Source organism: Rhea americana, unplaced genomic scaffold, assembly GCF_003343005.1.
Source record: "Rhea americana isolate MKP2758 unplaced genomic scaffold, rheAme1 scaffold_82, whole genome shotgun sequence".
Classification (NCBI taxonomy): Eukaryota; Metazoa; Chordata; class Aves; order Rheiformes; family Rheidae; genus Rhea; species Rhea americana.
The window spans coordinates 1,868,122-1,893,538 of NW_028187001.1; the positions used below are offsets into that span (position 1 = coordinate 1,868,122).

Below are 25,417 nucleotides of genomic sequence, written 5' to 3' on the forward strand. Positions count from 1 at the left end.
TGCTATCAGCAGTTGTAAGATTTCCTTTTCCTTTTAGTCTGGCCAGAGGTACCTAACATCAGCCTCGGCTTTAGAAGATACGTAATGAGAYAGTATTCAGCATGGCCCTTTCTGCCAGTCATCTCTTTTAAAAACCTGTCTGCTGCTAGAGCAGAGTGAACCGGGTTTCCTGGGGTGTCCCACGCCCCGTCGGCGCTCCGGCCGCGCGGGTGCCAGCAGCTCTCCCTTCAGTCTCTTTCAGCAGAGCGGGAGCTGCCGGACAGCAGCGCCCGCTACGCGGACGACCCTTGGAGAATAACTGAGGAGCAGCGAGACTACTACGTCAACCAGTTCCGGTCCCTGCAGCCTGACTTACGCTCCTTCATTTCAGGTAGTATCCACTAAAATATCTGGGTGTCGAGTAGAGAGATGAAGCTGAAAGATATGAAGTGCTAAATAGATGAACTGATTCTTTTTTTAATTTTCTCTAGGTTATGTTTATGAAAAAGAGTTGATTGTGTTTTGTTTAAAAAGGGCAAACCACTAAACACCAACTAGTACTGTAGGCATTATGTATGTATGTTTGTTTGCTAAATATTCATGTTAATTCTTTCAGAAGTGGTTCTGTTCTAAAAGCTGACTGCATGAAAAGCAAAGTGCATCACACTCGCTTTAATACTGCGGACAAAATATTTTTTCTCCTTTCACTTCAGTTCCTGGAAGTTCACTCTGCTACCTGAGAATCAGACAAGTCTCTTCTTTCTTTTCTTTGCCCCCACCTCTCATGTGCATCATCCTAAGAAATCCAAATGTTGCTTTCTCTTGCGCATTGCCATCCCGTTGCCTTCATGCGTTAATGCAGATGTAGTTGATTGGGATTAAAAAAAGAAGGCATTTGTGGTGATGCAGATCAGGTTCCTTYCCTTGGTTAAGCTTCCTGTAGAGCTAATGGGAGAAGAAATGAAAAACAGTGATTTGTCATAGAATGAAGTAATACCTATTTCCAGTGCATTATTTGGATCCGTTGAGAGAGAAAGCACCCTTGCTGTCCACACTTGAGGCAGCACTCTGAGYGTTCAGACATTGTATCAGGAAAACATTTGCATCTAAGAGAGAAGTATTGCTGTTTAATAAAAATAGAAATAAGCCCTGCCACTCTGAGGAACAGTTTTTGTGGATCACACCTGCAGTGTGCTGAGCTGAAAAAACTTAGGCTTCCCAACAGAAATGTGGCAGGACCAATGTGATTAAAGTTAAGCACATAGTTAAGTGCTCTGTGTGGTCAAGCCTGAGTGTTTACAGCTCTGAGGGCCTGAGACTTTGTTCTGTAGATGGTTAATAGCAAATCTTGGAGAGCACACACCTGGTAAAAATATTTTAACAGCATATCGAGATTGCATTTTCATCCTGAACAAGCAGATCAGACTGCTTGTGAGAAGAATCACTGTAGGTAGTGACAGTTAGTCTGGCAAGGAAGAAGTCATAGGCTTTAAACTGAGGCAGCTTTACTATGCCCTGCTGTATTATTGCTCTTCAGCACCATCTGGGTTTCAAGAGGTTCTGATCTGGCCTAAAGTTTAAATAAATTACTTGATGCCGACAGAAATTAATGCTTTGCCCGTTTTCTTGAYCCGATTCAGTCTTTTCCATATGGTTTGCCTGAGAGAGAAGAGAAAATGGTGGTTCAGTAATATTGTATTTCACCACACGTATATATGCATCTCTAACTGCGTGTGCATGTATATGTGCATTTTCATATGCATATGTAGCCCCTCTGAGCTATGCATTTTGCTTTATGATGAGCAAGATTCTCAGGCAGTCCTTGCACATCCAGAGTTACTGTTCATAAATGGTAAGTTCTAGCTTCCACAACATCCTAAAGCAATTAAACTGTTGAAATCCTTGCTGCACGGTGATAGAGATGCTGGAAGTTTGTCTAGGTTTACGAAGTGACTTAACAAATCTGTAATAGAAAAGACATCAGAAGTTAGGGAATATTTAAATATAACCTCTGGCTTGAAGTTCATGATTTACAAATAGTTGGAGGTTTTGAGGATGTTCTGGAGCTGTATTATTACAAGACTTTATCATAGTCCTGTTGCCTTCTGTAGGCACTGCAGGTTTGGCGACAAGATGATAGGCTAGATGGRCCTTGGTCATTTCCCAGTTAGTTTTTCTTGTGCACTGCAATGGGTGATCTTCAGTGCACAGGAAAAGCTGTAACTGGGAAATGACCAAGATATGAGTGTGCAAAGGAAAGAGGAGTGTAGACCTAGAAGTCTGTGGTCTGTGTGTTATGTTGCCTTACATTTTGTAAGCCTATTTCCAGGACGGCCTCCCTGGCTATAAGGAAACTTGTGCCACCATTCTAGCTTGTTTGTATGTGATAGTGAAATAGTGGATTTGTTAGCCAGGAAAAGAACGGGAGGGGATGTTAGGACAGGATGAGTGTGGATTCCTGCTAGCAGGACAGTAGCTATGTGCTCCTKAATCTTCTGTTTTTCTTTCGTGACAATTTGGCCGCTGCAAGAGAAAGTCACAGCTGAAGCAGCAGCTTGGGAGAGCAATGTAAGACACCACAGCACTGCCCTGCCACACACATGGCTTCTGGTTGAAACAGAGCCTTTAGTGTCCAGTTTCTCATTATTGGTGACATCCTAATTATGCTGGTTAGGATCAGTAGTACTGGAGCATGTTTTCYTTTATTTATTTTTCCTGTATGGAGGGAATGAAGAAATGAGGTGAACAGCTCTGTCTGGCTTTCTCTGTCACTTACTCACTGAGAGATGAATGGTCCAACAGCTGTATTAGCGTGAGGTTAATCGGAGTGTCTGTTGAATGCAAAGTAACCAGCTGCTTCTAGTTCAGCAGCCTTGGCCAAATRTAAAAAATTGGAAAATCAGTTTTAAAAAGTTGATAAGGCATGGTTTCCCAACAGGTTCTGTGGCAAAGAATTTCTTCACAAAATCAAAGCTTCCCATTCCAGAGCTTTCTCACATCTGGTAAGTACTGTAATAGCATTTGGGATGCGTGTCTTGTTTTTTAAAATATATTTAATTCAAGAGTACTTGTTACGTTTTTAAAAAACATCTTTAATTACAATTACTGCTCTTATCTCCAGAATCACTCTCTGGCCCAAGCAGCAGGGTGTGCATTGATCTTCCTGACACACTTGTTTTCTGTAGGCATGTTTGCCTGCTCAGCAGGACTGGGAGGATTTGAACAGCAATATAAATGAGAGCTGTTCTTATGTATATTATAAGCAAGATCATTAGCTCAACAAACTGACATTTTTCGTGAAATGTTGTAGAGAAAAGCACATTTGGAATGTTTTAGATGTGCTGTTGGGTTTATGTTTCTGGCTGTGTTTTGTCAGATGAGGCCTAATTAATACCTAAGTTTTAATAAGTGCAGCTACATARTTCATCGGTGTTTTTCTAATGAACAACACTTACTTTTAATGAGCTTATTTAGAAACAATTGTAGATGAAACTGTACACAGTAAAATTTGACAAGGATGCTATTAYATTTTCATAAACAACATAGTGCTTTGTAGTTCAATGTCATCCTTGTATGTGGATATGAAGAACAAACAGTTTTAAACATTGATCAAAAATGCTGATAGAGTTTTTACTCTATTTCTACATATACTTTTATGAAGGTAGATGTGAAGAAAAGCTTGCAAGAACCTAAACATCTGTTGGGGTCAAAGAATATGTCTGAAAATTTTTCAAAGCACATTGTGAGTCAAGAAAATAAACTGAAGAAACATTCTGTTGGGGGTAGTCAACATTGGAATTTAATTTAAAATTTATTCAAGAAAAATGAGTTAACCCAATACAAAACACATTTTATTTACATTGCTGACACAAATTGTTCTCTGCACAAAATTTAAAAGAAAAGCATTAAAATGTGGTGATGTGCTTTTATCAGGTTGTGTCTTTGTTAAACACTTGAAGTGTTTCAGTCTTTGTAACTATGACCTCAACAGCTTGAAAAATGCTCATTACTTTCAAAGATTAGGAAGTTATATGTTTATTTTAATCATTGGGCTAATAATAAATGCTTACTTTTTGCAAAGAGTTAGCTTATAAAACTGAATTCTTGCATTTCTGGAATCCAGTTCTGTTGTGCAAGAAGCACCCTAGAATTAAATGGAGAACAGCTTTAATGAGCAGTTTAACAATAATGTTTAAATTTGTCACAAACATTAACTTAGCTTTTCCATTTTTATGGCCAGTCAACAYCACTGATTAGAAGTTTGTTGAAGTCTGTTTTTAATTTTTTTCTGCTTGACCTGGTTTAAGATCCTGCATGAATTAGCCAAAACTGCTTCAACCCACTGAGAAGTTAATTTTGCCCTTGGAACTACAGGATATATATTTCATGCTACATGCCATCCTTTGTATGATATGATACATAACAAAAAATGTGCTTCACTAACAACAAAAAAAGCTGCAAAATGAGCTTGCTTCATTTTACTAGGGCAAATGAATAAAAATACATATTCCCATGTATTTGGGAATTGTTATAATTAGAATCGAGCGTCAGTGACTTGTCATGTACCGAAATTAGAACAACTCTTTTGAAAGTGGCATTCCTGTATCTTCTATGATTGCACACGCGTGTTTCGCTGAAGTCAGGGCTTGGGGAGTGTGTGAATGTCGTGTCTGCAGGGAACTGAGCGACGTAGACTGCGATGGAGCGCTGACGCTTGCAGAGTTTTGTGCCGCTTTCCACCTCGTCGTTGCTAGGAAGAACGGCTACCAGCTGCCCGAGACGCTGCCGGAGACGCTGCTGCCTGACTACCTGCAAGCAGGTGAGCTTGTCGTACTCCTGTGGCTGTCTCAAACTCTACATGCATGGAAAACACGTTTTTATTTCTAAGTTGCAGGTAGATTTGAAGTCTAAACTGAGTGATGACTCTCACATTACGTTTTAGAATGTGCCTGAAAAAATGTTTCCTGAAGAAGAAATGTTAAAAAACGTAAAATAGTGATGCAAAATGTAGCAGTTACCTGCCTCCTATTATCTGTTTCTTAGCTTCAGTGYGCTTCAGGTATTGTTATGGCTAAAGTGGCTGACGATTGCCTGTAGCAAAGATAATGTAACACAGTGTACATGGCTTTTAACTCTCGTGATGATTTTCCCAAATGTATCTCTCTCTTGAAGGTCTGTTGACAATCATACTGGCCTGCTTTGGAACTTACTATGCTAATTTATTTTGTTGGATGAAATTACCAGTTCTATCAAAAGTTGATTTTTTTTTATAACTTGTTTTCTTGTAATTGGCAGCTTCTACTACAAATAATTTGTAGTAATAACAAGAGTTATAATAGTTTGTATTGAACAATGATAAATTAATCCAAAATATAACATACTACAGTAACAATGTACAGTCAAAGACATGCCCTTTCATTTGTTCTCTTCAGTTACTTCTCTTGCAATTATACATGAACATTGTAATATATTTTGTTCCATTTAAAAACATGCATGACTGTCTAGGGCAAGGAACATCAATCACAGATGATAATTACAGTGCTAAGCGATAATATTTAAGACCTAATAAAATCTCCATTAAATTCGATGACACTGGATGTATTAAAAGACAGGAAAAGAGCAAATCAAGCTGTATTTAGGAAAATTAAATGTTCACCCTGTATCAGATCATTGAAGTAATTTCTGTTGGAATCAAGTTCCCTATAATCCACTGTCTTCATATCCAAGAGGAGAAGCTCCTGTAAAACCTACACCATCAAATCATTCTCGCTTTTAGCCTCTCTAATTATACTCTGCTGTCATAATTACAACTGCTCCTTCCCCTGAAAAACCACCACTTTGTTCACTAGTCTCCTTCATGTTCTCATCATAAATTACTCTGTAAGCTCTTCCATGCAGGTTCTTGCCTTCCTGTATACTTGTTCTTGTTGGTGTGTCTTCACAACAAGCCTTTTGGTATAAAACTGCAATGGAAATAAGTAGTAAGGAATCATAATATCAACAAAAGAAAGAGCATAATAAGCTGTGGCTATTCTCCACAAGCCCTCTTTTTCCTCTGTTTGACCTGTTTAGCACTATTGCCTTTWTCATTTTCTTGTGATTATCGTTTCGTGTGTTGCACACAACCAGGCATTTTGAGCTGATTTATGTGAAAGAGTTAACGGGACTACCTGCTGGTTCTAGGCACGCTATTTGCTCAACTACAGTGCTGGTTCTAATGGTTTAAGGGTTTGAAAATGCATCATGCTGAAAACGTATCATTGGCTGCCTGGTCAAGATTCAGAAATCTGTCCTTTGAAAGACTTGTTTAATAAAAAGCAGAACATCTCTACACTTTATAACACAGAATCACAAGAAGAGTCCTGGTTGAACCAACTTTTGAAATGAAAGCATCAGTAAGCAAATCAGCATGTGCTTACTTAAACAGAAGAAGGTTCTTCGTATAAGTCCTAACCATACTTTGATTTGAAACTTGGATTTTATTTGGCTGATTAGGAATATGATGAAGATTACTGGAAATTGTTTTTCTTTAGGTTGTTATATTAAGTTCTGAATAAGGCAGACTGGTTAGCGAAATATTTGCTTCTGATAAGAGTGTTAGAGCATCAAATAAAATGACTTGAAGCATAAGTCAGCATTTTAGAGTGAATTAATCTTACTAGTTTTATGGCTTGTTCTATAACTCTGTAAATGCAGGGTCAAATTTTATTCTGACAGGACTTGATTGAAAATGTGACCCATCTCTTTCTCTGAAAGTTGTTCTCAAAACAAATTTTAAAAATCTGGAAAGCTCTTTATCCTGTGCATAACTCACTGTATTTTAAATTTTGAGACAGATTTGCAAGAGCTTAATTTGTTCAGATGAACCAGATGCTAGCTAAAAACTAAATACTGGATTGAGAACTGGATATTCTGCATTTTGTTATATTGATCTGCATTTTGATATATTGATCTTAAAAGGAAAAGAGTTTCCAGATATTAAGATAGATAAGATTTGTCTCAGAGGAACTAATCACAAAGTGATATCAGGAGGAGGACCTGGTCATACAGAATAAAAACATGACTGTTGAATGTTACTGTAGAAAGTTGCAGTGTTGATTAATTTTTTTTCCCCTGCTCTTAGTCCTCTTTAGTTAAATAATATCAAAGATGATGCATACTGCAGCAACTACTRTGTTTAGTGTGTTTGGTTTGTATTGGCCTTCCATTTTAGTGTATAATATAGATTTTACTATACTTTCCAGTATTTGAAGTTCCAAAAACTGGAACTGAAGGTTTGGTAAGTTCCTTTATCATTCATGAAACAGTAAGATGTAAACTATAAAGCCAACTAAACTGATGCTGGACTGCATGGGGGAAAAGCACAAATAACATTTTATTGTTGTTTTGGAGTTAACACTTCTCCAAAATTTCACAATTACATCTACAACAGAAGTTATATATGTCATCACTTTAATGACCGCTGCTCCAAAATGCAAGATAGAAGGATTTTTTCACAATATGGTCATTCACAGCCTGTAGATCAATTTTGATATAAAGAGATGAAGGGTGAAATAATGATGGCACAGTGTTTTTAAGTGTGTATTAACCAAAGACTTGGCATGCTTCTCTGTTTCTTTTTTCTTTCCCTTCCAGCTTCTTTGAAGCCTATGCATGACTGCGTGCTATTTGATTCCTATTCTGAGTCATTGCCAGGCAGTCAACAGACTCGGGACTTTAATCGGACAGAGGTAAGAATATGTAAGAAGGATAGTTTTGTTACAGAGTTCAGAGCAACAGACACGCTTAACAAATAATGTGGTATGTGTAGCAGCGGAACTGTGAGTCTTTAAGAGGACTGTTAGTCTCTTAGTTAACCTTGAAGCCATCTCAAACCCCTCTTAGCAATTCTTTCAGTGCGTGAAAATGGCTGACAGCTATTTTCCAAAAGGTATTTCTGAGTAACAGGGTTTACACTAGTCATTTAGGGACTCTAACCTGGCATGTTGTCGAAGTTTGCCCGGAGGAATAAACCTTAACTGTTCATGTCCTGTTGTGCAGCACTCGGTGTTCCTGCTTTGGGAACCAACAATGTGAACAACAGACCATACTGCAATGGGGACACTGTAGCACAAGGGTAGTACTTTAGGTAAAGTTCTTGTGAATCTGAATTGGTCAAAAATGTTAGGCTTCAGGTGCAGAMAGGTTCTAATCAGGCAACCTGACCATCTAGCTGTTCCCTCCCTTTCCAGGAATGTTTCTGCCAATTACAGTGCTCCATTTCCGTAGTTTTTGTGCAAAACTTTGATGATGAGAAGAAAAATGTATTGGTTCACACTGGTTCTTTGTACTTTACTTATTTGGAGACTGATACTATCCCAGGTTTTGTATAGTATGGATATACATAGTTCTATGTGATTCAGTCCCCGTTTTGATAACTGGCTGTCTTTTAGACTAAGAATGTAGTGTGTAAGGATCTGGGTAGTAATTACGAGGAGCTTGGAAGGGTCTTCTGAGAACAGGGAATAAATCTTAGGGATCCATTGTAAACAAAGTCGCAACATATATTAACCTTATAAAGAAAGACCAGAAAGACCATTGYGAGCAAAGTAACTCAGTTAAGGAGAAAAGGAGTTCATTGCAAAAGTTTTAAAGATCCTGTAAACTGAATTAACTGTGGCCACCCAGTTGTGCCTGGACATTGCAACTCTGACTATATATGTTGTGGGATTTAAGAATTTGACCTTTAAGATAGTCAATGGCAAACTGATAGCAAGAACAAGTCTACTGCACAGAATTGTTAAGCCTCTGTAAACTGGCATGAATTTCTKCTGTGATTGAAGGAGAAGGCGCTTCTGATGCTACTTCCTGGTTGAAGAGTAATTGTATGTCATTACCTGCTCAGCTAGACACCAGCAAGGCTTTTCTKCAATTTCATCCTTGTCTCTTGTTCTTGGAAGCTTCCAGGTCAGAATCCAGCTTCCCCTTCATCAAATTCAGCACTGAGTAGCAGATTCTCCTAAGTTGCTGCACCTAATAAAGCTCRGTGTTATTTTCATTTTGGATGGTATTGCAGGCCATGCTTTGAGCATCTTTTTTATTTTCTGGAATTGTTAAAATGTATGTGGCCTCCCCAGTGCTTTCCCAGCTCACTTTTATTACTTTTGGTACAGCACAACTGGAGTAATATTGGCTTTTTGAAARCAGAGCTATCATTTTGGCAGTACAGGCAGAATTGCCTTGCCCTGTTAATACACCCATACACCCTCCTTCTGTGTCAGTGATCAGCACTGGGGACCAGGTTCTGCTAGTTCTGCTACAGGCCACATTGCATTAGAGCTTCTCCACTTTGTTGTAGTGTGGGAAAGCTAAGCAGTTCTTTGATGATGTGCCTCATTAGCATGTATGTTTATTGCTTTGCAATTTAAATGAGCRTAAGAGACAAAAATCAAGGTGATTTGTGCTGAAAACTCATGTTTGCTAATGTAAGCATATAGTCATACATAGCTCCACTTCCAGATTGCAGCAAATCAGCTGAGTGTGAGTTAACTCATTACATCAGCTTAAGATCTTTTTTTAAAAAATAATTTGTGTTCTGCTTAAAAATTGTTATATCCCCACTGAGATTCACTTTTTTTTTTTTGTTTTTTTTTTATCATTAGGCAAATCCCCTGAGTATCAGCTTCTCTTTTCACTTGCATTTTCACATGCACACACAAATATGTGTGGTGTATATACATGTATATGTATACATACATAAATACGTATATATACAGGCATTCYRTACACATACACACACACTATACACACACATGCACTATACAGAAACTGTACAGATCTAGATAGATCCACTTCTGTATCTCTATGGTTTCRGGTGTCCTTGTTTTGTTAGAATACTGACTTCACAAATGCTTACCTAGATAYAGAAAATAGACTTTTGTTGTTGCAGATTTGCCCCGTATGTTTGAGGAAATTTGCTCTTTAGTAGCACAGCCTTTGGGACTGTGAGATTAGAATATTTGTTTATATATTTCAGAAGGTTCAAAAATCTGGCTATCAGTGTCATCTTGTGTTTCTTATATCACTTCRGTAACCTAGCTGATGCAATTTGGTAATCTTATTAAGCACCCGACTTCAAGGATCAGCTTGCTTGTACTCCTTCAATGTACATGCAGAGTAAGGCTAAATCTAAAAGGAGATGATTTCCTAAACAATTAAATTGTATGCTGCTTTGCTTTATTTGGTGTTCTTTTTCTTCTCTAGAGAGGGTAGTAATTGGAATAGTATAATAATAAAATAGCTGCAGAGAGCATACAACACAAAATGTAAATAAATAAATAAATATTCAAGCAAGAAATTCCTCATTTTACATTTTGTTTTTCATTGGATTTTCCACAGTTTCTAACCTCCCCTGCCTTACCTCTGCTCTCTTCTTCTTAAGCTTTCTCACCATACTCACCATAACTCCCAATAGCTTATAGATTACTTGCTGCCTCTGTAGTCAGATAATGTTCTTGGGAGAACWGCTGGATATTCTGCTCCTCCATTCCTAGTTTCTGCAAGGTGGCAGGATGTTCTGTAAAATCAATGATTTTATGGATAAGTTGAAAATGAGAAAGAATCTGTAGCAGGATTTGCTTACCGGCTGGGAATAGATAGCGTTAACTAACTRTATCATAATTGTTTGACTGTTTTTGCTCCCTTTCTTCTCTGTCTGGGACCTAGACACATAGGGCTGAACTCTCAGTCAGGTTGTTGCAGGGTCTTGTTATTTTGGTCCTTTGTCATCCAAGATTAATGAACTACAAAATCTCTTCCGAAAACTGATTTGAGCATGATTTTGACTTAAATGTTTCTTTTTTTGTTCAGTTGGTGCTTTTATTTTCAGAGTTCATACACTGAATATCACTTGGAGGGCAGTAATTCATCTCCATCTGAGGGAAATACAGTATTTCACTGTTGAAATTTCAATTTGTAGACCAGCTGAGAAAATAGAGTTTAGATACTTGAGCAGTGCATTAAAGATATTATATTAGCAATGCAATCAGTTATGCATTATCTCTGTGTACTCCTTTTAGTCTATCAGGTTGTTTAAATTAGTATCGGAAGACCATTTTTATTATGGTTGCTGAGCTATGGTCCTACAGTACAATGGAGGCAGTTCTTGAATGTATCCATAAAGAAAATAATGGTAGGAGGCAGGTCACCTGAATAATAGGCTTTGCTGAACTTAAAAAAAAAAATACAGAGACTGGTCCATGATACGTTCAAGAATGGCAAGTGATTATTATTATTATTATTTAATTTGGCTCCCTTCCACAAGCTTTCTGACTGCCAAAAGCTTAAAGATAAGACACAAGATTTCTCACTATATTTATAAAATGACTGGCTGGGGTTACTCTGAACTCTCTCAGAAAYGTCAGTACTTGCAGTTCATTGAAATTTGTGAGAGTCATTCCATKGATTCGAACATACATTGAATTAGGTCCTTAGTCTGATGCTCTTTACTTAATAACTGATGAGAAGAGAAGAGAAACCACTGCAGAGTCTCATCCTCCTACTTGTTATCTCAATACCAATGGTTRCTGATTGTTTTACTCTTGAAACGTAAATCCTTAGCATCATGGCTAGCTAGAGAAGTTAAGTGATCTGTTGAAACATTTTCAGAGCACTTAGGCTGTATTTTTGATAYGTTGCTTCCTCAAAAGCATTACATAATCCTTCACACAACTTTATAAAATGGATCTCATAGCCCCTTACTCTGAACATGGCCCTTTTGAATTACTGACTTGCAGAGTTTTGTTTTTGAAAACAGTCTACAAAATCTGTGTTTCTGAATCCATTTCTCTAAGGCCCAGTGGATTTTAGCCTCTTCCAGGCCCCTGGGAAAAAGCAGCATCTCTTTGCATATGGAGATGCCTGGGTTTGCTGACATTTGTTTTATTGTTGTTCTGGCTATAGATTCTCTCATTTGTCTTACAGATAATGGTAGCAGAATTTCTTCCTGTTTGCTTCTTGGTGATCTAAGTAATAGAAGTTACATAAATAGCAAATGCTTATATTTTAAGTTACTGCTGAAATGAAAAAAAAGTTTAGGAATAAGACTGAGGCGAAGTTCCCTATTTCCCGTCAGAGGCCTGAATGGACCTGCAGAAGACATGCTCATGAAACTGCTTTTCTCATCTCTGTGGTTACCTCTTGAAAGGGAAGAGTAGATGAAGGTTACCTTAGCTAGAACACTTTAAATCCAGAACTGTTGAACTTTGCAGTATGACCATCGTTTTGAGTAAAGAGGCTGCTGTGTTGGAGAGGAGTTTGTTACTCATGTGAAGAGATCATAGAAGGTTTCCTCAACTCTAACACAGCTGTTATACATAAAGAAAAAATAAAACACAGAATGACATTGCTCCATTTTGAGAAATCTCTCCTTGCATATAGTCCTTAGTCCCTCATGATTCGTGGTTGAAGTGCTGCTCTAACTGATTTCTGGTATGGAACTGGTGTAGGCTGAAAAGCAGAATTATGGTTGCCTTGTTCAAAGTGTTTGTTTCTTTTTCTCACAAAGCAAGTCTTGATGCAGGAAAGACTATCACCTTATTTCTGTTAGTCTGTATTAAGTATTTAACTGTGGAAATGTATGTGTGTGTGTCTGCCATACCAATCAGCATAATAAATCAATCTTCTCTCCTGAAGAAGACATCAGCTGAAGAGGTATCTGACAACTCTGCCCTGATACAAGATGCAAAGAAAGATGATAAACAAGGTATTGAAGTAAATAGCATTGTTTTTTTCCATTAAGCTCTGTTTGTTAAATAGTAATCCATGTGTTTGCCAACAGAATCAGTGGTGTGTTTAATTTCTGAGCTGGCCATGTGTTCCTAGAGATATGAAGAGATAACTCACTGACTGCAGCTGAATTAAAGAAAAATATCTGAATGATATAAAATATACCTTCTAAAGTATATCCAATCCTAAAACAACTAATGTTGCACTCAGAGTTTACCCATGTATGTTTTATCTGGTAGAGACATATGGAGGCAAGAGATTTCATTTCAAGTGGTAATTTATAGTGGATTATACTGCATTGAAATATGCTACAGTGCATTGAGAATGTCTTGCTATAAGTTGTTCATAAAGGATGTACGCCCTTCTTGGAAGTGGAATAAGCACAAAGAATTGGGATTTACTACATTTTTAGCCTGGCTCTGTCAATGCTGTATGACATTCCCTGGGGCAAGTTGCTTAGGCTTCAGTTGCCAAAAGCAGTCAGTCTTTTGTGTGCCCTCGGTTTCTGGGTTTATAGTTTCAGGCAGATAAGTCTAGCTCTGCCAGTTGTTGCTGGCTGCATGTTCCACTGCTGTCTTTCTGAAAGCATTGTCGTTGAAACAGGAGCCCTTGGTTTTAGGGGATTATTTGGCAARTTGGGTGTAGGCCTTTCTATTCTTGACTTTTTCACTCTGAAAAATAGTTACTTTTTGGATGTTTGGGTATTCTGAGGGTATTTGGTTAGTGCTGYTTTTTTTGTGGGGGGTTGGGGCATGTTTGGTGTTATTGGATGTCTTAATTGGTRTTGCTTTAGATATTTCTTTCTCAGAGCTGATTTTACCTCTACATATTTAAAGTAATTTTCATTATTTTGTTTTTTTATTAAGTTCTTAAAACAAGCATTGCTATCAAACCAATACCAAAGGAATTTCAGCACTTGACTGTGAAAACAGGTAAGAAGAGAAAAAGTCATGTGACACTTCCATTATAATTTCAATCAAATGTTTTTCTATCACAATAARCCTAAATTAATGTAACCTAACTTTTCAAGATCCTTTTACTCTGGTAATATTTTATTACTGAAATAGATCTTTTAAGTCATAATGACTGCTGCTAGCAAAATTAGCCTTAATTAGTACTTAAAGTTGTCAAAAGGTTCTCTTGCTTTCTTTCTCTTATTTTTAGCAGATGAGGTGTTCTTCCTATGTGGAAAATMCATTAACATAGCTTTTTATAAGGAGTTGGAATTTTATTTTTTTGTACTATAAATGAGATTTGAGAGTAAGAATATTGCATCTGGTGATAAAAAGCCCTTCTCAARTATAAAATAAATTATTTACTGTTTCAGTAACTATTGATCTGATTTTTTATAGAAACTGAACTTTCATATTTTCCACTAGGGAAATCAAGGATGGATAGCCATTTGGAGATACAGGCCTGGTGGCACTGACACAAGCTTTTTATTCAGGGGTGTTTCTTTTGTGAAACCATCCCTGATTTTTCTCTCTTCAACTTGAAGATACCCTTCTTGTTCCTATCATCCCAGAAAAATTTATTTGTGGAATGGCGTATCTAAAAGTTGCTTAATTGYTCCAGAAACTTCCCATGTGTTCAATTCAATTACCAGAACTCCCTGGCCTTCCTCTTTTTTAATCTCTTTCCTAGAGTGGTAAGAGTGTTTGCAAGTTCTTCTTGGTCCCAAAGAATACAAAATCTGGACTTTTCTTCTGTTTTTATATAAATGTCTTTAGTCATGAAGATGTCCTTGATCAAGAAAACTGACCCAAGCATCTGTCCTAGCAGTTTTGTCTTACAGCTCAATTTATGCATGGCCACTCAGCAGCTGCATGCCTCATTTCCKAACACTTTTTTTTTCCCCTGACTTCTTCCCAAATGCTTGACAGCTGCCAGACTTCTTATCTTCAGCTCCTCTTCTTGATTGATTGCTGATTCTCCTTCATACATCCATCTAAAGGAGAGAGTTTGTGATGGGAGCTCAGTTGTCTTCTCCTCCCCAGTTTTGTCCAGGAACTCCCTTGGAAGGGAGTTGTATTTTCAGTTCAGCAATTCCATCTTTGGTATGCTTAGGAAAAACCTATAGTCACCTGCATATCTCCTTTGCCACTATCATTTTCCTCCCTTGTCCTTCATCTCCTAGTCAGGGAGTCTTCGGGATGTTGCTGTGCTGCTTTAGCAATGTTGCTGTGTTTGTGTACTGAGGAAGATGGTGGCAGAGTTTTGCCCCATTATGCTGACTCTTGTCACTTTAGGAACTTCACCCTTGCTGTTCTGGACACTAAGGATTTGAGCAGGTTGTGTCGTAAGATTCATTTGAGAAGTCAAAATGTCTGTCTGTCCAGTGTGCCAGCTACAGCACAATAATTGAGGGATTCTTTCAAAATTGATCATCGTTCTGAAAGGTCATCATCATCATTGACCTTCAGGATGCAAATTGGGATGAAGTTGGAGATGAAGTTGGGATGAAGCAGGAGAAAAATTACATTTGTTTTGGTTATTGATTCAAGCTATTTATGTAAATTTAGGGAAGGTGATACTGTTGTAGTTCACGACRGGAAAGTTTTCTTTGCTGTCAGGAGAACTAGCAATTGGAAGTCAATAAAAACTTTATATGCTCCAAAAAACCTTTATATGTCAGAAAATCTGGCCACTTTAGGCTCATAAAGATCATTGTTGGCCTTAGATTGTTCAGGGATTAAGGGCCAGTACTGTGAATGTTTAAAGTCTACATTTCTGCCTAGGTCATCAGTAAGAGGTARGAGTTGAGTGAGTGCACAGGTGATCGAAATGAGTGGCAAATTCTTTTGTTTTCCTCCTTAGCACTGTAGTCTGCTTGCACCATTCATAGTTCAACTTTCCAGCCAGTCTTCCAGCCTTTAAAGCAGACAAGGAGCAGTTGAGTGTAACCCACTAGGCTACAGCCAGAAGTTACCCAGTCTGTGTCTTTAGGAATGGTAGAATGAAGTTGTATTAATTCAGGGGTGCAGGGGCTGTAGAGGTGTTAGGAGCAGTTAAACACCCAAAATAGGAACCTTTGTGCTTTCCTGTGGTGTGAATGAATAAAAGTTCATCATCGTATATGAATTTAATGAGTCCAAACAAAGCTGTTCAGTCCATCTAGCCATGCTACTTCAGGAACTATATAAACTTCTAAATAAAAAATGTAATTAATTTACTCAGCAGCTTTACAAATCTTTTTTATCAATTCCATGCAAGTTTAGTTTACCTATACATAACAGGAATATGAAAAACTCATGAATGCAGTAAATAGGTTTGTATCATTCTGAGTGTATTGTGTGTGTATGTGTATAAACCTGCATCTCACACAAAGTATGCACAAACTGAGCATACCAAAATATCTGCACACTTTATAAAAAATGTTGTGACAGTAATTATTTGCATGTTCAAATAATGAACTGTTTTATTGTACTTCGTATCATATACTTTATTTTATGAAAAGTTCAAACTAGGGCTAAGTCTGCAGCCTTAAATTTCCTGATTTTTTTTTCCCAGTACCTGAAAAGAAAATTCTTGGCAGCAGTATCGTATTACTGTAATTTTTTATTACTAGCCATTTCAAGATTCTCTCTTCCATTTGTGTTTTCCTGTTTACCTCAACCAGATGTCCTCAGAGTGTTATAATGCCAGTTTTACCTGCAGTTCTGTGAGGTGTTCTAAAAAAGTATGAACAGAATTACTGTCTCCATAGAAGAAGGAAAATTTGAAGTTTCTTAAATGTGGCTTAGCTTGGAGAAGATTATGCTTCCTATTTCTAGATGACATATTTAATAATTGTGTAGGTAATTTAATAATCAGCAATTTCAGCATTGGAAAAATTGGGTCATATGGCTGTAGGGAAGCAGTTTCTAAAGTTGTATTCTCTGAGAGTTTGACACAGAAAGAGGGGGATTATCACCACTGCATATTTTAATAATAAGTCCCTCTCCTCCTCTTTAGTGCTGTTAAGACTTTGTTATACAAAAATCTGGAATGACTGCGAGTCAGTTTGTTGATGACAGTAATCTAGTAGAAATTAGTTTATAAGTGGTGGGGTTTTTTTTGGTATCTCCACCAGTTATGTTTGGATTTATTCCATCCATAGTACCAGCTAGCACTATGCAGCCCTAAAAGCAGCTTCTTTTACCAAGAAAGAGTGTGTAGCCATGCTTATGGTGCATGCTATTGTTTTCCGTGTTTCTGAAGCCTCCTATATGGGGTCCATGCAGTGATACAATGCAAGGTATTAGAAAGTCAGTATTTCCCAAGTACTACCACAGGCATCTCCTGCTCTACATTTTGAAGAACTCTTTAGTAATGTCAGGTAATGTCAGGTGGTGCTGTATAGTAGCTCATGATAAATGTCTGACCTGGAAGTAGGGATATCTCTGAAGGAAGCAAGAAAAACTGAGTTAATTTTTTATTCCCAGTCTATTTGCTCCCCTATAACATTGTGCCCTAACTAACAGAATAATGGGAAAAGTGCAAGAATTCATCTTTTATGCGTTGGGATCATTTATGCTGCTGTAATACCTTGAGGATATCCCTTTTAGTGAGTGGAATTTTAAAGCAATCAAACAGATACATTTTATCAAGATTATTTTATGTTGGTAAGGAGAGTAACAGAAAAGTTATGAAAAGGCTATATAAACCAAGGAACAACCCAGAGGAGGTAATTCAGCACTGTTGTTTTCCTATCACATAAAAGCTAGATGTGGCATGGCATTCAGAATTCATCTAGATAAAAAAGCAGGTTTTTCCATTGATAGACATTTTTTATCAACACAACCTGTAAAACTTTCTACCTTAAAATATYATTCCTCTGCAATGTCAAAATTAGTCTCAGTTAGATATACAAAAGGATTATATGTGTGGCTGGAACATATACGTTTGTGATAACTAGTTAAAATATTTGGGAAGTACATAGATTTTCATGCCTTGGGATGCAGAACTACTACTTGATATCTAGACTAGGAATAAGGTGTTCTGTGTAGGAAGCTTATGCTCTTCCTGTGTTCCTTGGTGGCACTGTTCCATCGTAACTACATCCTGGACTGCAGGTCAGAGCTATCAGATCTATTGCAGTTCCTGCTCTCTGGTAACCAAATTAAAGGGTAAGGTTCTGACTACACTTGAGTTTTTGAACTCTTAGGACATTTATACACCACAGAAACCAAGGGGAAGTGAAAATAATTAAATCCTCATTGCCCGTGTGGGAGTGCACTCTCACATCCACGTTTACAACACTGACATTTTTAATAATCACTGATCCTGCAACTGAAGACAGTTATTTAAAATATTATGTTTTAATGGTTCTTTTTTCTTTTCTTTTTTTTTTCAGTTGCTCAGGAATCTAATGCACTTAAAGCCAGACCAAGATCCAGGTACTGCTTTCATTTCTATTTCAGAAGACATATGCCTCTGATCTTAAACACACGGTCTAAGACCTGATGTTCTGACTGTGATGCAATTTTTATTGGTGGTCTTGTGCTAGAAGTACTGATCAGATCAAAGACGGGTTTATCCAGTGGGATCTGTAAGCTACAGACCTTTCTTAGGTACTGCCTGGGGCCCTGCAACTCTAGTCATATGGTGCTGGGACGTTTGCCTATCTGCCCAGCCCCACTGCCTCGTCAGGGTGGTGACTGCCTCCAGACCTGCCTATCGGTGCCGTGGCAGGATAGCAGACACCACCCATTTTGGGGGGAATATTCTGAACAATTTCTGCAGTTGAAACCTGCATGGTGGTTACATATGGAGGGAGACACTGCACAGTCTCAGAGAAACGGCAGTAATAGCTCGACTCGCAGGCGTGGGTGAGTGTCTAGTGTATGCTTTTGTCGATGAGTGTGTACTTAACTATGGTTGGTGTATGATAGGAGGACTTAGTGGACTTGCACAGTTGTSCACTAAAAATGACATGCTGAGTTGRATACTTGAAAGACAAAAAAGTGAGGTCTGTGTCAGAAAATACTGTATACAAGTGGATTATTAAGTATAGTTTTTGGCAGCTCACCATACTAGTATGCCAATATCATCCATGGCAACTTAAAACTTTTTCTTTAAGCTAGTCAGATGGCTTCATTTCTTTTTCTTAGGTAATGAAAGTATAATCAGGAGCTCCTTCCTTATAAGCTTGTCAAATTCTGCTAATAAGAGAAGCATGATGAATTAAGATGGAAAACTTCTATTCTTAGGATCTATGTTCAGGAAGACTGAACACCCTGTGTGCCATTTTTATGTTGCTATCCAAAGCTTTTACTTTTTATGTTATTTTAAATTATTTTGTTGTGTTACTGATGAAGAAATGCTTAAACGAGTTTGAAAAAATTGCTCGAATGAAGTACTTTGATTCAAAAATTTAGACTAAAGATGCCGAAGAACATTCTTCAGCCCAGACCTTCTGGTTAGCAGGTACCTAAGTAAGACGTACGACCTGAAGAGTATAGAACCCCCTAGGCCCCCTAGCTTGAGACTTGGAGCTAAGCTATGACTTAGGGGGCTCTATAACCTTGAGGCCTTAGGTCTTCACCTGTGCCTGGTCAACCTASGATATGATACGAGTTGATTGCAGCGCTCTCCTCAGGAGCTTGGCTTTCTAGCACAAACTGTGGGGGCTCTTGGCTCTGAAGGTGCCCAGGTCTGCCTGTAGCAGCAGCAGTGGTTCTTTGTGACAGGGCTCTGTGTTAGTGCTGCTGGACCAGGCAGACTTCTACCTGGGAGCTGCTATCTTACTCTCCTTTTAAAAACAAACCAAAAAAAAACAAAAAAAAAAAAAAAAAAAAAAAACAACAGCAAGAACAAATGTGAAACTGTTAAATTRAAAAATTTTAATACAAGCGACGAAACGTGCAGCACACATTATGGAAAGTAAAGATACAAAACTACGGTTCGAATCAGGTCTTAAATTATATGGTTATGGAATTCAAAGCCCTACCAAGGCACAAATTCAGCAGCAGCAGAGGTTATTGTGTTACATGCAAACTGTGAAGCAGTTATGGCTTTCACTCCTGTATTTGTTAAAGTTTACATCAGAAACATAGGATGAGCTTTGCCAAATGTCTGTCCTGCTGAGGAGCTGTGTTCTAACAACAGCCTGCTTGGCAAAAAGCGGATCCGTTTCCCATTAGTGGGAGTTATTTCTGTTCCACTTGAACGTGTTTTTGGTCTTGCCTGTCACGCATAATGTATTACAGTGACTGTAACATCTCACATTGTCAGTGCTTGATTTGAACAAAGCTCTTGGTCTTGCAGAAAGGATGGTAACTACAACAGCTGAAAAATATTGCACACTTCAGCAAAATGAAAATTCCTAGCAAGTACAGTGCGTTGGATTAATGTGATATGGAATTGTCCAGAACAGTGTAGAACAGTGTGCCGAGACACCTATTTGACCACTATTGGTCAGTTTTTCCCAATTTTGTGGAATCTGGCTGCTTTCTATGAAAAATTCGCTCTAATAGTTAGAATGATAAATTATAACATGCGTATTTGCAAGAGGCAAATTGAAGTTATAAATGCATAAACCTTTACCTTGCTGATAGGAAAGGCAAGCAATAGAAASAGGGAAAATTACATTTTTTTCCCCTCATATTTATTCAAAATTGAATAAATAATTATCAGTGAGTTGATTACCAACTGCCTGACTGACAGCTGAAGCCACATGRGAAGAGCCTGAAGCTATAATATAAAAGGCCTTTAAAAAAAAAGAGAAAGAAAGAAAAGGAAGTATTAGCCCTGTAAGTGTAACCCTTTCATTTCCCTAGGTATATAATTCCTCTGTTTGTTGCCAGATAAGTTGTCTTGTTGCAAAGGGGAACTTTAGTCAGTGGGGCAAGGAACTTCTACCAAATATTTGAGTTCTGGTCAGTATATTTTTGGATATTATTCACTGTATTTGTTTAAAATGAATTTCTGAAATAAGAAGATATTTTTCTGTTTGTTTCTGTTATTCCTTAGGTCTTATTCCAGCACATCAATAGAAGATGCCATGAAAAAGGGAGAAGAGCCCCCTACTCCACCTCCAAGGCCACAGAAATCCCATTCCAGAGCTTCCTCTTTGGATCTGAACAAAATATTTCAACAAAATTCACAAGGTAAAACTTGTTTTCTTAGATCAGTTAGATCAATGTTTACATCTTTACTTCCCATTCTTTTGAGATCAGTTAGAGCAGATGTGTATTTGGCAACTTGATCTGTTTGCACAAATGCTTAACAGGATGTGCATATGCTTGTCTTTGCTATAGACAGGAATATGCTACAGAACTGAAGAAGTTGCACTTCATTGCATTACAGCTCCACTGAGGAGAAAAAGCTTTCTGTTGCTATAATTAAGGTGATCATAATGTTTTCTAGCATGTTAATGGGAATTTAACATATAGTAGTCTGTCATCAGTTACTGTTTATAACTAGACTTGCTGTTTAGGCAATTCTCATAAGTAGTGATAAAAATCAAATGCATYGTAGCTATTGATTAAGTGCAGGGTTGGGCTAATGTTTAAACTGCAGYAAGTGAAATTTTTAACATACAAATATTTTTCAGGTTAAATCTTCCAGATGTATGTRGGCAATTAAAACCAATCTTTGAGTTAAAAAAGGAAAAAAAAAAAGAGTATTTTCCTTAGACGTGGATGCATGCTGAGGGGAGAGAAAGGAGATGTAGGTAGTAGCTGGATGGAAATGAAAGAGCACTCTTCAGCGCTTACAATTTCAGTGTTCCTTTTGCCTCGCACAGTGAGCTGTAGAAAGCAAAGTTGTTTGTTCAGTTATAGCAGTCACTCAGCATGGATAGAAGTGCGTTGTACTTTGGCAGCATCCTTGAACCAGACTGGAGTTTTACTCAGCACACACCAATCACCTGATTCTAGGACTAGGTTAAACATGGTCATGTTTATGCTTCACAAGAAAGCCAAGGTTTAACTGTGTCAAGGGATGTTTTAACTGGATTTTCTAATGTGGTTGGTGGAAGAGAAAAGAAAGCGCTTCRCCTCTTGCTATACAGAATGTTTTTTGTGTAAACACTAGACAAAATACAAGAGTCCTGTTATGTATGCTCAACCCTGAAACCAATAGAAATAAACAGCGTGTTTTTTTTGCCTCACACAGAAAAGCAATTCCTGATCTTTGACTGTGGTTCCTGTTTAGGAATCTGGTGCCACCAGTTTTAATTTCAGTATACTCTTACCGGGGGAAAAAAAAAAAAAAAAAAAAAAAAGGCATATTTTCTAAAGCAACAAATCCTCTCAGAAGCCTGGTAAAATGTATAACTGGATGGAAGTAAACTTGGATTAAGATTTTTTTCTTGGAACACAAATGAAAGGAGAATGTAAATTCTCAAAGAATCTTACTTTGAAATGGATCATTTTGAGAGTCACCATTACATTTTAAGTACCATAATGATTTCTTTTGAACAATGTAAATTGGAAGAGTTGTAGAATTTGAGGAAAGGATAGCTCATCCTATTGATACATTTTGAAAAGTTTCATCACTGGAAATGGGAAAAATAATTAAAGACCARAAATTGATTGTTTGCATAAAAAGAAAGTGCTTTGGTCACCCTAGAATTCTTTGTCGTATTGAATTCAAATTCACAGATAGTTATACTTGGGACAAAAACTAACTGTAGATTGATAAACATGGTGTCAATTTGTTGGTTTACTATCAAACTGAGGAAATGTGAAGTGGGTCCCAGAAGTTCAGTCTTCTCCTTTACCTGTAGSGTCTTTTGCCTGACAGTTTTTGCTCTCTTGAAAGTCCTCTGGTGGCATTGCTAAGTATTCTCTGTGGTCTTCTTTCAGTCTCTGTTAATAGAGCTGTTCTATTTTGTGTCAAAAATGTAAATACTCACCTTGTAAGAATAATGGGGAATTCATAACCTTAAAGGATTTATGGAAGAATTTGTATTTTCATAGCCCACTGCTAAGTAGGGTTCCAATCTGAATAAATTTGTATCATCAGAAGAAGGGAAATGCATCAAACCATCACAGAATGGCCAAGTACCATGATGCGCTTACTTTGCTTTATTTTCATTAAAAATGTCTGCATTAGAAGGGATATTTTCAGTTCTTCGTTCTGTGAAGAAACCTGGACACTTTCTTTCCTCTACCCCCTCAGTATTTGTTACTTTGTAACGTCCTATTCACAGTAGGACTTCATACAGCTGCTTTCTTTCCTTCCACCTCTTGTCTTGATYGTCTCACCTTTTTCGTTCTTTCCCTGCTGAACTTACTTCTCAGTAGAAATTCCTGCCTCGTGATTTTGTGTATTCCGATGCCTTTGCCATCTAGAGGCAGTCGTTCCTCATGAGGTGGCAGTGCTTAGGAAGCAAACGCTTTAATGAGGTATGCTTTCTACAGAAAATGTTTCTAATAGAGCAGAGAGTGAGAATTGACTCCTCAGACCRGAGAGTCCTGCAGAAAGGAGAGTGTGTGTCCGTATTTGTGTGAAGAAAATTGCAGAGGCTTTTTTAATAACAAGCTGTGTTTTATTTCTGCTGACAGTATAAAAATGAAGTTGAATTATTTTCCATCTGCCATCAGAAGGTAAAATTACSGATTCACAATATAGATGAGGTGGTGGTAGTGTACTGTTTTGGTTAAGTATCTAACACGATGTGTTTCTATTAATAGTTTAGTTTATTACTTTCTGTCCTAAGGTACCCTTGACTGAATTTTTGTTTTATGCTGTCTGGCTTCCCTTCTAGCTTTTCAAACATAATTTCGTTGTTATAGCTGAGCCACAAAAAGAAGCAACTGGAATGACCAGTACCTTCTAGCAGTGCTGTGTTGCTGAGTTTCTGTACAGAAAACTAGATTGTTGAATCAGCCATTGTAAGAGCTTTTAGGATATATCCTATGTGATTACAATAAACCCATTTCTGTATATTATCTTTTATCCTACTAATTCTTGTTCAGAATAATAYTTCTTGTGAATTCAGTGGATAATGTGCTCCCATACTTTCAAAGGAGCTCAACTGTATTGAGATTTATTTTCAGTCCCCAACTGATTGTGTTGATCTATAGATATCACATCTTCAATTATAAAGCCATCAATGGTTTAGGATGTTGGGTTTTTTTTGTTTGTTTGTTTGTTTGTTTTGATTTTAAAGGGCAGAAAAAGAAATGCCTATTTTCTTCAGTAAAATTCAGCTAACATCTATGGTAGTTCCCTGCTGTGGGCACTAGTGGGTTTTTTTGTTTGTTTTTGTTTTTGTTTTTTTTCACTTACTGTGTATGTTATGTCATGTTTACCCCCTATCTTATCGTAACCCTCACCTGGCAAGTAAACGAGGAGAACCTTTGTGCTTGTTGACTGGAATGCCCAGTAACGCACCAGCCATGGAAACTGTGCTTTTAGTTGCTGATTTGGGACAAAACTGTACTTGAGAGGATGCTTAATTCATGTTGCACTGGGAATATCCACTCTTCTAGGATACTGTATCTGGTATTATCCAGGAAAAACACACAAATAGAAGAAAACATATTGAAAGACCCCACTTCTGAAATGAGCTGTAGAAACACTGAAATTCAAATTTGTGTCCTAGATATTTTTAAAGTGCATGGAAAGAATTAACTTTTTCAAATCTACTATAATTATTGAACTACTCTTAGGTAGACAATGTATAATGTACACAGTAATGTTATTGATATATAACTATATATATTTATATGGATATATAAAATATAAGTATGAAACCTTTGATTCAGGAAAATGCTTGAATTTGGGAGGGCGTTGTAGRTGTGTGATCCGTAGGGATGTATTCAATCATACACTGAGCTGTGTTTCTCAMTTGTAGCCCAGGAATAATTTCTCAGGTAAAATGGTGTGGCTGAGAAAGCCTGTGTGGTAGTATGGCAACGTTTAACRTTAAACAGAGCCCAAGCAGTTCAGTTTTGGCATTAGTGAAGCGCTGTGCCTGTTGCCAGAACTGTTTTTCTTCTCCTGGAACTGTTCAGRGATGCCTATGCTTTTTGTGTAGTTATGAAGGCTACGTGTTTCCTCAGTGGAAGYTTGATTGTCTTAATGCAAAGTATTTTCAAAATCTCACTAGCTTCAGAAGAGTTTTTACCACAGTATCAATGTTTAGTAGCRTTAGTGAATTTAACTGGAGGAAAATCATTGCATACCGATTCATCCTGTATAGTCTTTGGGTTACCATCTGACAGAAATTTAGTACAGCTAGATTCTCTGTGGTTTTTTGTTGTTGTTGGATATATAATCTCTGGCATCTGGCCTTATACATATTAAAAAATATTTGACTGGGTTCTTTGCATGCCTGAAAAGACAATTGCAGGTTTGAAGTACAGAGAGCAATGTCACTTTAAATACATCCATGAACTGATTTACATTTTTGTATCTTCTGTAGCAGTGAGATACAAGTTAAGAGTTYAGAAAGTAAGACCTATGAGCCTGTGGCCTACAAAGCTTTTCCTCCATGTTCACAGAGGGCTTATTAATTTTTGTCAGTTTTTCACAAAATGAACTGCTCACTAAGGCTACTTGTGGCTTTTTCCAGCTGCCCCTGAGTCTAGGTGATTAACTGGTTTACTGAGGGAGGCCAGAATTGCCTGCTGCTTGGAGCCCAGCGCTGCCCGCCTCAGGGGTCTGCCCACTGGACAAGAGGCATAGACGACACCTCCCAGCCACCACCACCTCCTCCCCATCTGCCCTTTATGGCAGC

At 37.7% G+C, this 25,417-nt stretch overlaps 1 protein-coding gene across 1 annotated transcript in view; it reads left to right on the forward strand.

Moving 5' to 3' along the window:
• The window catches only part of REPS2 (RALBP1 associated Eps domain containing 2), a 65,840-nt gene that overhangs the window by 10,622 nt on the left and 29,801 nt on the right, over window positions 1-25,417 (forward strand). The window contains exons 6-13 of the mRNA XM_085323161.1: window positions 232-370; window positions 2,918-2,981; window positions 4,656-4,798; window positions 7,615-7,709; window positions 12,652-12,721; window positions 13,611-13,676; window positions 18,080-18,122; window positions 20,698-20,834. Of these exons, the coding sequence (XP_085179287.1) occupies window positions 232-370; window positions 2,918-2,981; window positions 4,656-4,798; window positions 7,615-7,709; window positions 12,652-12,721; window positions 13,611-13,676; window positions 18,080-18,122; window positions 20,698-20,834 (757 nt within the window). The remainder of the gene's footprint in view (window positions 1-231; window positions 371-2,917; window positions 2,982-4,655; window positions 4,799-7,614; window positions 7,710-12,651; window positions 12,722-13,610; window positions 13,677-18,079; window positions 18,123-20,697; window positions 20,835-25,417) is intronic.